The sequence below is a fragment of the Ahaetulla prasina genome, chromosome 1 (genome assembly GCF_028640845.1).
Source record: "Ahaetulla prasina isolate Xishuangbanna chromosome 1, ASM2864084v1, whole genome shotgun sequence".
NCBI lineage: Eukaryota > Metazoa > Chordata > Lepidosauria > Squamata > Colubridae > Ahaetulla > Ahaetulla prasina.
The window spans coordinates 171,906,479-171,919,653 of record NC_080539.1 but is presented as its reverse complement, the minus strand read 5'-3'; the positions used below and the strand labels follow the sequence as shown (position 1 = coordinate 171,919,653).

General features: G+C 37.9%; 1 protein-coding gene across 1 annotated transcript in view; it reads right to left on the bottom strand.

Moving 5' to 3' along the window:
* MACROD2 (mono-ADP ribosylhydrolase 2) overlaps positions 1-8,474 on the bottom strand; it is a 1,239,845-nt gene extending 1,231,371 nt beyond the window's left edge. The window contains exons 1-2 of the mRNA XM_058180509.1: positions 8,447-8,474; positions 3,483-3,590 (exon numbers count right to left, since the gene is read on the bottom strand). Coding sequence (XP_058036492.1) covers positions 3,483-3,590; positions 8,447-8,474 — 136 coding nt within the window. The remainder of the gene's footprint in view (positions 1-3,482; positions 3,591-8,446) is intronic.
* Between the last annotated feature and the right edge of the window lie 4,701 nt (positions 8,475-13,175).

Genomic DNA, 13,175 nt, shown 5'->3' with positions numbered 1-13,175 from the left:
CTTTTTTTGTCTTTCTTATCAATAATTGTTAAGTCTGAATGCTATGTGGCAGTTGCTTAGCTGTTTGAATTCTAAAGCCCCAAAGCACTTTAGCTCCTTCATTTTCTATTACTTTGTGTATTCTGTGGTCCCACCAATTCTTGCTTAAAAGCAAATAGTATTTCTTGCAGATATTCTAATGTACCATTGTTGCTACTTTGTCATGCCATTGTTTGTAGTCAATCTTGCAATCTTCATGAGCAGCTAATCAGCTGATCCACTCTGCAGCTTCTTTGCAGAGGCCTCACTTGCTGTCTGTTGCTGTCTTCTCAATTTTGCATTTATCAATAGCAATAGCAGTTAGACGTATATACCACTTTACAGTCCTTTACAGCCCTCTCTAAGTGGTTTACAGAGTCAGCCCATTGCCCCCAACAATCTGGGTCCTCATTTAACCCATCTTATGCACAGTCACTCATGCGCTCGTTACCTCTCGCTTGGATTACTGTAATGCTCTCTACATGGGGCTCCCCTTGAAGTGCACTCGGAGGCTTCAGTTAGTCCAGAATGCAACTGCGCGGGTGATAGAGGGAGCTACGCGTAGCTCCCATGTAACACCGCTCCTGCGCAGACTGCACTGGCTGCCTGTGGCCTTCCGAGTGCACTTTAAGGTGTTGGTTACGACCTTTAAAGCGCTCCATGGCTTAGGACCTGGGTACTTACGGGACCTCCTGCTGTTACCACACGCCTCCCACCGACCCGTACGCTCCCATAGAGAGGGACTTCTCAGGGTGCCGTCCGCCAAACAATGCCGGCTGGCGGCCCCCAGGGGAAGGGCCTTCTCTGTGGGGGCTCCCACACTCTGGAACGAGCTTCCCCCGGGTTTACGTCAAATACCTGACCTTCGGACATTCCGTCGCGAACTGAAGACACATCTCTTTATCCGCGCGGGGCTGGCTTAAATTGGATTTTTTAATGTGAAATTTTATTAATTTTTAAACGGGGTTTTTAGTTTACGGTAATTTTAATTTCAGGCTAATTTAAATAAGTTTTTTAAATGGTATTTTAACCTGTATATTGTATTGTTGGTTTTATCTTGCCTGTACACCGCCCTGAGTCCTTCGGGAGAAGGGCGGTATAAAAATCAAATAAATAATAATAATAATAATAATCTCGGAAGGATGGAAGGCTGAGTCAACCTGAGCCAGTGAGACTCAAACTGCCAAACTGCTGGCAGCCGGCAGTCAGAAGAAGTAGCCTACAGTACTGCACTCTAACCACTGCGCCACCATGGCTCTTTACATGCATTTGTTGTTAAGGCTTGGTCTTGTGCAGCAGCCAGAATTAGCCCCTTGGTCTCTTTCTTCAACTTGCCTGCTCTTAGCCATTGCCAGGTTATTATGTGCTTTACCTATTATTTGAAGTAGCACCCTGCCCAAGGTCATATAAGCATTCAACTTGTTGACATTTAGAAAGCTGCAAAGACTTGACTATTTCAGAAGGTGTTCAGGAACTGATTGAATGGTGGGTTCCCACCTTGATGTAGCTTAGGTGAGTATTTTTTACTGAGAATGACATTCTTAAATGGGATGGATGTGGAATTAATATTATTGCTTTATATTATGTTATCATTTATTGTTCTAATTTTCTTGTTTACTACACTGCAGTGAATTTTCCTTAGACTACGCTACAATTTAAGTAATTTATAAACCTTAAGGAAATATAATAACGAAATTTAAAAGTATGGATTGTCCTTACTTAACATCCATTCATTTAGAAACCATTCAAAGTTATGACACTGAACAAAGAGATTTATAACTGGTTCTCAAAGTTACAGTTTGGTAGTGCTCCTATGTCACCAAAAAAAAAAAAAATCAAGCACACACAGACCCAGCTGAACTTTCAACCATATGTTTGCCACCTTCCTACCCAATGCACCTTCACCAGGCCCTGTCTACTGCCGCCATGTCCGACACATCAGGGGTCCCCAATCCCTGGGCTACAGCCCACACCTGGGCCTTTAGCATTTTGGAACCGGGCCGCATGCGTGCATCTCCACTTGTACAAGCAGTGGGTGAGCATGTGTGTGCATGCTCTATTTGTGTGAGCAGTCAGGTGCATGTGCCTGCCACTCATACAAATAAAGCTGCACGTGTACTTGCACACCATCCTCATGGAACATCCCCTCTCCCCCTCCAATGATCCGCAAAGCCAGAAAGGTTGGGGAACTCTGTGCTACATCACACACCTATCAGCCAGACTATTTTTTTCTCACTGACTTCTTTCCCAGCAGTATACCTGGAGCCTCTTTTTGTGCCCCCCTCAGGACTTCTGTTCATTTCAAAAGGGGCTATATTTCATGAACCAGTTTGTTTTACATACCAGCAGGGTCCTTCTTTCATGAAAGAAGGTTCTAGATGGCACATAGGAAAATCTCAAATGTTGCATTGAAGCCCCAATTACAGAGGTACAAAAGAAGGAAGTTTTCGTTGTTGTTTTTTTTTCTGTATTTGTGTTCATTTTTATATTCTCTTTATTTTTTAATACATCTATCTATCTATCTCTATATATATATACACACACACACACACATACATATATATATAAAAGAAAGATAATGAATTAGCTCAGTTTTTCCCAATCCAGTGCCCTCCAGATAAATACTGCAAATACTGCAAATTTCAAATTCTAGTTTGATATTGAATCTAGCATAACATTAAATACCTTTGACCATCATTATTTTAATATCAGTTCATAACTGCAGTGATAACAGAACCAAAGCTTACAATAAAACAGAAAAACAGTGCAGAGTTCAAGATACATATGCAAGGCATTTCTTGCATATACTTTCAGAATGTGCGCAAATTATTTACAAAACCTTTTAAAAATAAGAAATTTAAGAAACTGTAAAATCAAAATTCAAGTCACAATTTCAGGAAAAAGAAAGATCTAATAGTAAGAACAAAAATTATTACAAATATATATACATATATGTAAATATATATACATATATATACAATATGTAAATAAAGATAATGAAAGCTATCCACTTTGTAGAAATCCTTTCCATATTTTAAGTATATACTTATTTAATATAAAAATAACTTATTTATTCCATTCATAATATATATCTCAACCACACAAAAATCTCCTTGCCTTTTTTCCCAAAGTACTCATTCTGGCAGCTCCTGACAGAAAACTCAGTAAGATTTGAAAAGAGGGATACATTTCATTGTAATGCATTAGTTCATTACTCATTACTGACCAGCAGAAATTAAATTAAAATTAAGCATTCAGCAAAACAATAGACATCCACCTATTTTATGAGGCCACAAATATGAATTTCCTTGGGATATACCTGACAATAGAGAATGTTAATATTATTAGCATCAACTGAGGCCACCTTTTCCCCACACACATTATTCTGGAGATTTCCAGAAGTTTCTTAGAACACTCAATAACTAAGAAACTAAATATGACATAAAAAGTATTATAAGACCTACCAGCATTAACTATGGCATCAATCTCAAGCACTGTGATATCACCTCTGTATAGGGAGACTTTTTCACTAAGACTTTTCTGCAGCAAGAAAGCTTCATTGGTGTTGTCTTCTGTAAAGAAATAGAAAAGAGTTTAAGGAACGGTAGCCATCCCCTTGTACTGGAAAATGAAAAAAATAGTGAATTATCCTACTACTATCAGTTTAGTACCATACACATTAAAATAAACATTACAAATGTATATATTTTAATTTCCATACTCAAATACTTAATATATACAAATTTACAGCCTCAAACCCTCACATCTTCAATCTCAAACTGTCTACCATGGACCTTACCCCATTCTTAAGAGGTCCGTAAAGGGGGCGTGCATAGCGCACCAGCATGCCTACTGTCCCTGTCTTACTGTCCCCATTTATCTGTATTTACTTCCTTTGTTCATGTTTATGTCCATACCTATACTTGTTATCTTGTACATGTTTGACAAATAAATAAATAAATAAAATAAACAAACAAACAAACAAATAAATAAATATAAACTATTCCACAAGTTTCAATGTACAGTGCAGTTCAACCCCAATGTTTATTTATTGTTTATACTCACCTTTTTTGTTCCTGTTTACCAAACCTGAAAGGGTACAAGTAGTCTTCAAGTTACAATGACAATCGAACTCAAAGTTTTTGTTATTAACCAAGGCAGTTTTTGAGTCTTGCCCTATTTTACAACCTTTTGGCCACAGTTGTTAAACCAATCTCTGCAGTTGTTAAGTGAATTATACAGTCATTAGACAAATCTTCCCCCACTAATGTTGCATATCAGAATCTAGCTGTAAAGTTTACAAACTGTGGTCTCAGAACAGTGCAACTGTCATAATAAATACATGCCAGTTGCCAAGCACCTGAATTTTGATCATGACCATGCCTGCTGCAACGGTCGTAAGTATGAAAACTGGTCATAAGTGACTTTATTCAGAGCTGTTATAACTTTGAACAATCTTAAATCAATGCTTGTAAGTTGAGGACTACCTGTATAGCAAAATTAATGATTGGATATTTTTTTTTCTAAAACACATTAACAGTAGCCATCTCAGAAAGAAAACAGCATTAAAACTCCACTTGCAATTCTTTATAACAATTGTGTCTTTTCCTACAATTATGCGTGGTTAACCATATAATCTGGGGGATGTGGGGGAGAGACATACAATAGTTGCTTTAAGGAACTACAAACCGATACCATAATCATGTTCCCATAACTCCACAATATGGTACCTTTTGGTTTTCAAATTCAAAGGACTACATGAAATAGCTAGGATCATAAAAATCAGCTTTTAAGCATAATTGCGCCTTGTCTGGATTTTGGAAAAAAATTCTTTGGACTTCTATTTCAGAACAGTACTATAGTAAGTAGTACATACCAGAGGTGGGTTTCAGCAGGCTCTGACCAGTTCTGGAGAACCGGTAGTGAAAATTTTGAGTAGTTCGGAGAACCGGTAGTAAAAATTCTGACTGACCCTGCCCCCATCTATTCTCTGCCTCCCAAGTCCCAACTGATCAGGAGGAAATGGGAATTTTAGACTAACCTTCCCCTGAAGTGGGATAGGAATGGAGATTTTACAGTATCCTTCCCTTGCCATGCCCACCAAGCCATGCTATGCCCCCCAAGCCATGCCCACAGAACCGGTAGTAAAAAAAATTGAAACCCACCACTGGTATATACAACAAATGTATAGATGTATTTGTATGTTTGTATTATGTCATCTGTTTTATGGGTCATTAGATCTTTAGTAAAACTATCAAATCGGAAATCAAAAAGCCTTTATTTGACTATGAAATATGTAACTTGTATAGCTTTTTACTTGGCTAACAAAGCAGAAGATAACCCCCAAAATGATGATATGGTATGCTTGATTTTATCAAGGGAAAGAATACTGGCCTGGCAGAGTATTTTATTGGCCCATTTCCGCCCTACAGATCTCCAATTGCACTGATTAAGATTGCAGTGAGAATTAGTTGCAGTCTGTTCCACAAATGATGTCTTTGCACAGTGCCACAACACATATTTAATGTTCTCATGCATTCAAATCATCTTCAAGGTTTCACAGGTGTATTACTGAATAAGGATGATAGGTCGTTTTTTTATCTGTGGCATTCACCTTACACAAGAAACCATAATTATTGAACCAAACAACTAATGTTTTCCCCAGACTCTTAATTACTTACCAAGCCTTATACCTGCTATTTCCAATTGGCCGTTTTATTACCTCTGTGATAATGTTGCAAATTTTTTTGGGAGAGCTCATTGAAACTAGTATTAGATAAGAATACAAACTTTTCCAAAGATAAAGGAATGCTCCGTGAGGCAAATGTAACAAAGCAAGATTGCTGTGTCTTATTCTTCTGTGTCCCCCAGAAGCCATGAATAACCTGAGCGTTCAATTTCTTGTACTTATTCTATCATTTATGAAAAGGGATTGCCTAGCACAGGGCTGTCAAACTCCCAGACCGCGAGCCGGATGCGTCACGCACTGGCCATGTCCATGCCCAGTTTAGCAAAGAAGAAAAAAGTCCCGATACGTCACATGACGCCGTGATGATGAGAATTTGACACCCCTAGCCTAGCAGGACAGGTTTTCATGCAATTAAGTGTATTACACAGAAAATAACAGCAACCAAACCCAAAACAAGCTATCCAGTTCCCTACAATGTGGTAATGGGACCAGCATCTACAATAATGCTATTTTATAAGACTTCCAACACTAAAGTTTAAGCAAAAATTAACCATTCCATTCAGAAAAGTTACATGCAAAGTTCAATGTACAGTTTTGAAGCAAATAAATGTGCAGGTTATATAATGTGCAAGACTAACTGTGTATCTGAAAAACATTACAACTGTTATATAAAATACAATTGCTCCTACCAGCTAACAAGTTGATGTTAGCACATCCAATTGGTAACTCAAGCCTCAATACACAATATCATAACTGACTACTGGTAGCAGTACAAATACCACAGCTTCCCAGGAAATTACTGACAGAGTTGTTACATTAGCATTTGTTTATACAGTTATTTTTGTGCTGTTGATTTTCTATGAGAACACACTACTAAATCATATGGCAGCAGGCCAATAATATAAGACATTTTCCATCTATTTTATTATAAAATATAGAAAGTTAATTATGATCACAGGCACAATTGTAACATAAATAGATTCATCACCTTTATTAATAACAAACTCTTTCAGGACCAAAGCGGATATGCTATAGAATCCAAAATATACCACCAGAGGGAGCATTAATCAAGACGATAAACATTTGTGCTCAAAAATTAGTACATTTTAAATCTTATTAATTCATAAAACAGAACAAATATAATCGAAAAACAAACTAAAGTACAGCTTTGCATTTCAGCAAAATGAAATAGCTGTCCAAGCATGAAAACACACTTTAGAACTCCTGATATTCTAGACTTATTAAAACTGTGTCCATCTGTCAAACAACTTCTAGTGGAATACTTTTTTTTTTTACAAGTTTAATATATAAAAGTCTCCTCTTGTTCAATAGGGTGTACATCCATACAACTCTGGATGAAATAGAAAGGATTTAAATATATGTATATAAATATATGGTCTAACGGTTAAAGCATCAGAGTAGAAACCAGGAGATTGTGTGTTCTAGTTCCCCCCTTAGCTATAAAAGCCAGATGGGTGACCTTGGTCCAGTCACTCTCTCTAAGCCAGGGGTCGGCAACCTTAAACACTCAAAGAGCCACAAAGTTCCTAACCGGAAGCCCCCCATTCAATTCTGGAGCCGACTGAAAGTCTGGTTCCTCCCACCATAGAGTCTCCTCCCAGCGAGGCGTCCTTTTTCCTCTACCTGTCCTAATCAAAAGCCCTATCAAATGTGGAGCTGACCGGTGACAAGGAGCTGCAGCAGTGTGATGAAAGAGCCACATGCGGCTCCAGAGCCACAGATTGCTGACCCCTCCTCTAAACCCATGGTCAGGCTCAGGTGGCAAGCCAGTCAATCAATTCCTAGTACAACCAAATGGATAAACAGTGAGTTAATGGGAGGAGGGAGGAAACTGGTCCCTGCAGGGAAATGCTAGGAAAAATATTTCTTGAAAAAATATTCCTTGAAAAATATTCCATTCTCACCCATATGGGTGGCCTGTGTCTTCTGCAATCTCGGGTCCTCTACCGTAGGACCTTGGAGTTTGAAGGTTCTGTGCAGTATCTTAGTTATTCCTAGCACTGTACTCTTCTGGACAAAGAGTTCTGATGTTGTTCTTGGGATCTGTTGGAGCCACTTCCCCTGTTTAGGAATCACAGCCCCAAGTGCTCCTACCTACCCCTATTCCCATCCCAGTCCTGGGCTGCCAGCATGATTAAAGAGCAAACAAGCTTATTCTCATAAAATCACTTTCTCTGCTGCCTCTATGCTCTGTAAGCAATGGGAGTGAGGGCTGGGGATAAAAAAGCACAGGGCAGACAAGAACAACATGTACTGACTGTAACGGTGATCACTTGACTGTGGGATGCTGCTGAGGTAATAAATGGTCATAAATTGACTGTAACATTATTTTTCCAGCACCATCATAACTTCAAACAGTTGCTGAATGAGTAAAGCAAAGATTACCTATATTATATTCACCAAAGCTGGTAAAAGATCTTCAGCCTTAGGACAAGCTTTTAACCTGAGCAAATCTGTGGTGCATAACACAGCAAAGAATACTAATAACATTTATGTAGGTAATACCTACTACCTTTGCCTACTATAACTATGCATGTGAGAAATCCAGCTGTAAAAAAAAATTAAGGAAAGTGCTTTCACTGTGCATAGAACAACAGACAAGGAAGGAAATTTATTTGAGCAACTGACAGTGATTAAGAATAAAGCTTCAAAAATTCAGAACTACATGTGGCAACGCACCTGGGTTACATAATTTGACACCCTATTCATCAACCTTACCTAACTTATTGTCACTAGCCACGGTCATCCCTATCTTCAAAAAGGGTGACCCCAGCCTAGTTGATAATTACAGACCAATCTCATTATGTTGTGTCACCTGCAAAGTCATGGAATCAATCATAAACCAATCCATTACCCTCTACTTAGAAACTGACAACCTACTCTCTAACAAGCAATTTGGCTTTAGAAAAAAATCATCCTGCAATCTGCAACTTATTACACTGCAAAAATATATGGACTTCAAAACTCGACCAGGGTAAATCAATAGATACAATTTATATAGACTTCTGTAAAACCTTCAACTCAGTAGTACACGACAAGCTACTTCTAAAACTAAAATCTTATGGCATTTCCGGATTCCTGCATAAGTGGATAGCTGCGTTCCTATCAAAAAGGCAGCAAGTAGTCAAAATAGGGAACACCTTATCTAACCCTGCACCTGTTAACAGAGGTGTCCCCCAAGGCAGTGTTTTAGGACCCACACTTTTTATACTTTATATAAATGACCTTTGTGATCATATTACAAGCAACTGCGTTCTCTTTGCAGATGATGTAAAACTATTCAACACCACTGACAATGCTGCTACTCTCCAAAAAGACCTTGACTATTTGTCAGAATGGTCAAACAACTGGCAACTCCAAATCTCAACCAACAAATGCTCTGTCTTACACATTGGCAAAAAAAAATCAGAACACAAAATACAAGCCAGTCGGATAAGACCTAACAGATGACCCTTACTCTGTCAAAGACCTTGCAGTACTCATCTCAAATGATCTAAGTGCCAGAGCTCGCTGTAACAGCATTGCTAAAAAAGCATTAAGAGCTGCTAACCTAATCTTGCGTAGCTTCTTCTCCGGTAATATTGAACTGCAAACTAGAGTATACAAAACATTTGCCAGACCAATTCTTGAATACAGCCCATCTGTCTGGAACTCGCACTACATATCGGACCTTAATACAGTCGAACGAGTCCAGAGATATTTCACAAGAAGAGGCCTCCACTCCTCTGCTCACAACAAAATACCTTATGCCACCAGACTCGAAATGTTGGGCTTAGACAACTTAGAACTTTGCCATCTTCAGTCTGACCTAAGCATAGTACATAAAATTATCTGCTACAATGTCCTACTAGCCAATTAATACTTCAGCTTCAACCAAAACAATACAAGAGTAAACAACAGATATAAACTCATGGTAAACCGATCCAAACTAGACTGCAGAAAATACGACTTCAGTAACAGAGTTGTCAATGCCTGGAATCCACTACCTGACTGTCTACTGTAGACCTCATCCCATTCCTAAGAGGTCTGTAAGGGGCGTGCATAAACACACCAGTGTGCTTACCGTCCCTGTCCTAATGTTTTCTTTTATTCGTATCCTTTTCATGTATTTATAATTATGTTTACACTTGTATCTGTCATAAAATACATGCTTGATGAAAATAAAAATAAAATAAATAAATAAAAGATCTTCAGCCTTAGGACAAGCTTTTAACCTGAGCAAATTTATGGTGCACAACATAGCAAAGAATGCTAATAACATTTATGGTAATACATACTACATTTGCCTACTATGATAACTATGCATATGAGAAATCCAGCTGTAAAAAAAAAAATGAAGGAAAATGCTTTCACTGTACATAGAACAACAGACAAGGAAGGAAATATGTTTGAGCAACTGGTAGTGCTTAAGAATAAAGCTTTAAAAATTCAGAACCACATGTGGCAACGCACCTGAGTTACAAAATTTGACACCCTATTCATCAACCCAATTTTTCCCACTTTTTTGCTTTATTTACTTTATGTGAGATTTATAGGGTATCTAGCCCAGAGTGAAGGAAGTCTGTACAGGTAGTTGCTCTGATTATAACAACAACTGTGACCAGAATTAAAGTTGTGCCTCAAAACACCTTTGCAGCTTTTAGAGTAAGAAGCATTTTAGAGACAAGAAATTATAAGTAAACATAAAGGGTTAACTTACCATGAGGAAACTAGCACTTTCTCAAGGGGATTGTAAAATAAAATCAAGAGAAGATTAGACAATAGAAGATATGGTACTTGTCAAAGGTTTCCTTATTCTGCATGTACACTAACTTAACTTGCTTGTATATCTATCTGGAATGAGCTAACACTTATCCTTATACAAATGCTACAATTACTCCAATTATGACTACATAATGGATTTTGTAACCTTTTTAATATCAATGAATAGGTTTTGATTCACAAACTGTATGTCTGTATAAACTGCACAAGGATGAGCAGTACTCAAGGATGCTGATCATGAGAGTCTTCACAATTCCTTCTATTCATAATAGTATTTAATATTAAATTGTTGGAATATCAACAGGAAACCAGCCCCATTTTTCAAAGGCTAAGAAACCTGGCCTTCTCCATGTCCTGAAGGTTTATACTTATCACAAAGTATAAACCTTCAGGACACGGAGAAGGCCAGATTTCTGTGCATTATACTCACACCCCTTAATAGTTGAAAACCAATTGTTTGCCACTGAATCAAATGAATACAATGAAATCTTTAATCTCTGTAATATTACATAAGAACTCTATTATGCCTCTCGCATTCTTCATTCATGATAGCAATAGAACTGTGTCTTAACATCACCTGCTTGTTTTAATAAAATGATAGTTATACATTCTTCAATTGTTAGCATGTTCTGAGATGAATTTTGCTACCAACAAATCATTGCAAAGATTGAAGTGATAAAAGATCCTGTCTATAGGTGAAAATCAATAATGAAAACTAAGAAATAACGCATCATATCATTCTTTGTTCTTGGGGCCTGGCAGGAAACTATAAGCTATAAGCAAATATTCAGTACAAAAATATCTACCAATATACAATACAATGCAATCCCAAACAGTTTGTGAGAAAATTTATCCTTTGGTGCATGCTGCTGTCTTCATCTCTATAATCAACAGGATACTACCAAATGGAGCCCATTTTCCCATTTGGATGGTTTTTATGATTTTATTTTTAATGAAGTTATTTGTAAAAGAACATTACAGTTCTGAGTAGAGAGACATACAACACAGTAACAAAATTAAAATATGATAGCAGCTAAGCAGACTGAAACGTCTATAATCTAGTTAAAATTCCTAATTAAATAAAAATGATTTTATTTAAATAAGATCCTTTATTATAAAAAGGAGGGAAGGATGGAGAGGGGGGGAGAGGGAGGACAGCTCAAAAAGTGCCAGCTTAGCTATCTTCATTTTCTGACTGCTACTAGAATAAACCATTTCCCCAATGGGAAGTTGAATTGCTACTATTAGGTACCTGCTAAGCTGCTAAACCACTATTTCAAACAGAGACATTCAACCTATATTCACAGCAATTACATTAATGAACATTAATTATGATCATTTGATGCTAAAGAGTTAAATATATAATTAAGAAAACATAACGTAAAAACAATTGTTACCAAGCATGCCACAAAAATGACCCGATGATAGCATGTATCCTGGGAGCTGGGGAGACAGAAGGGAAGGCATAGCAGATTTTGATGCAAGCACTATTGAAGGGAACACATTGGAATTTTAATAATTTCTTTTCCTAAGTCTCATGAAATCAATTTTTATTCCTGAATAGTTTAAGCAATACAGAGGTGGGCTGCTGCCGGATCAGATCGGTTCAAGCGAATTGGTAGTTGCAACCTGCAGGTGGGTCCGCCCAGCTGCCCTAGCTCTATCCCGTCCTATATCGCCGTGTTTTTGAAGTGGTGTGCATGTGCATGCTCACATTTTCGGTGCTGGGTGAACCAGTTCTTAAACCGGCAGCAGCCCACCACTGATGCAGTATCTGCAAAGAAGAGTTCACCCTCTGATACCTTTAATCAGTACAAGTAAGGCAGCAAGAATAGTAACTGGAATAATCCATCATAACATTTATTATACCAGATAACATTATGGCCTCCAATTCACCCTCAGTCAAAATGATAGTATTAACTTGCGAAGCTGTTCATAACTTAGTGGCTCAGTATCTAGAATGATGCCCCTACTGAAACTATAGTCAAGTACCAATATGCAGATGATATTCAGTAGTATTTTTCAACTCTGGGCCAATGAGAAACATAATTAAAGTTTGTCTCAATGCCTGTAAACATGGACTGGAGGGGAATTAACCAACATAAACTCAATCCCAACATGACTGATTGATACCACATGCAGAAGCCTTCCAGTTTCAAAAATATTCCATCACGTCCACTGGACAGAGTTTATCTTCCTCATATAGAGCTAGTTCATAATTAGGTCTCAGACTAACAGATCTGACTTGAACAGGTGGCAAATGTGGCTAAGATGGCCTTTGCAAAATAACTATTTTGTGTATAGTTATGAATTATGGCCTGTCCTGGATCAGGAGGCTTTGCTAACTGCCACTTACGGCTGAGTAATTTCACATCTGGATTACTACAATGTGTTCCACAAAAGGTGGAATACTACAATGTGTTCCACATAAAGTTGCCTTTGAAGGGGATCCAGAAACTACAACCAGTCCAGAATTCAGAGGCTTGAGTAATCAAATATATTGGTCCATCTGCTTATGTAACAAACACCTTTGCTACAAGAGCAGTACTTGCTGCCTGTTGATTTCCAATACAATTCAAATGCTGATTGTCACCGTTAAATAATTTCATGGTTTAGGACCTGCGTATGTTTAGGCTCACCTTCTCCCTATTAATTTGTTAAGATTTGGAAGACAAACTCTGGGTTC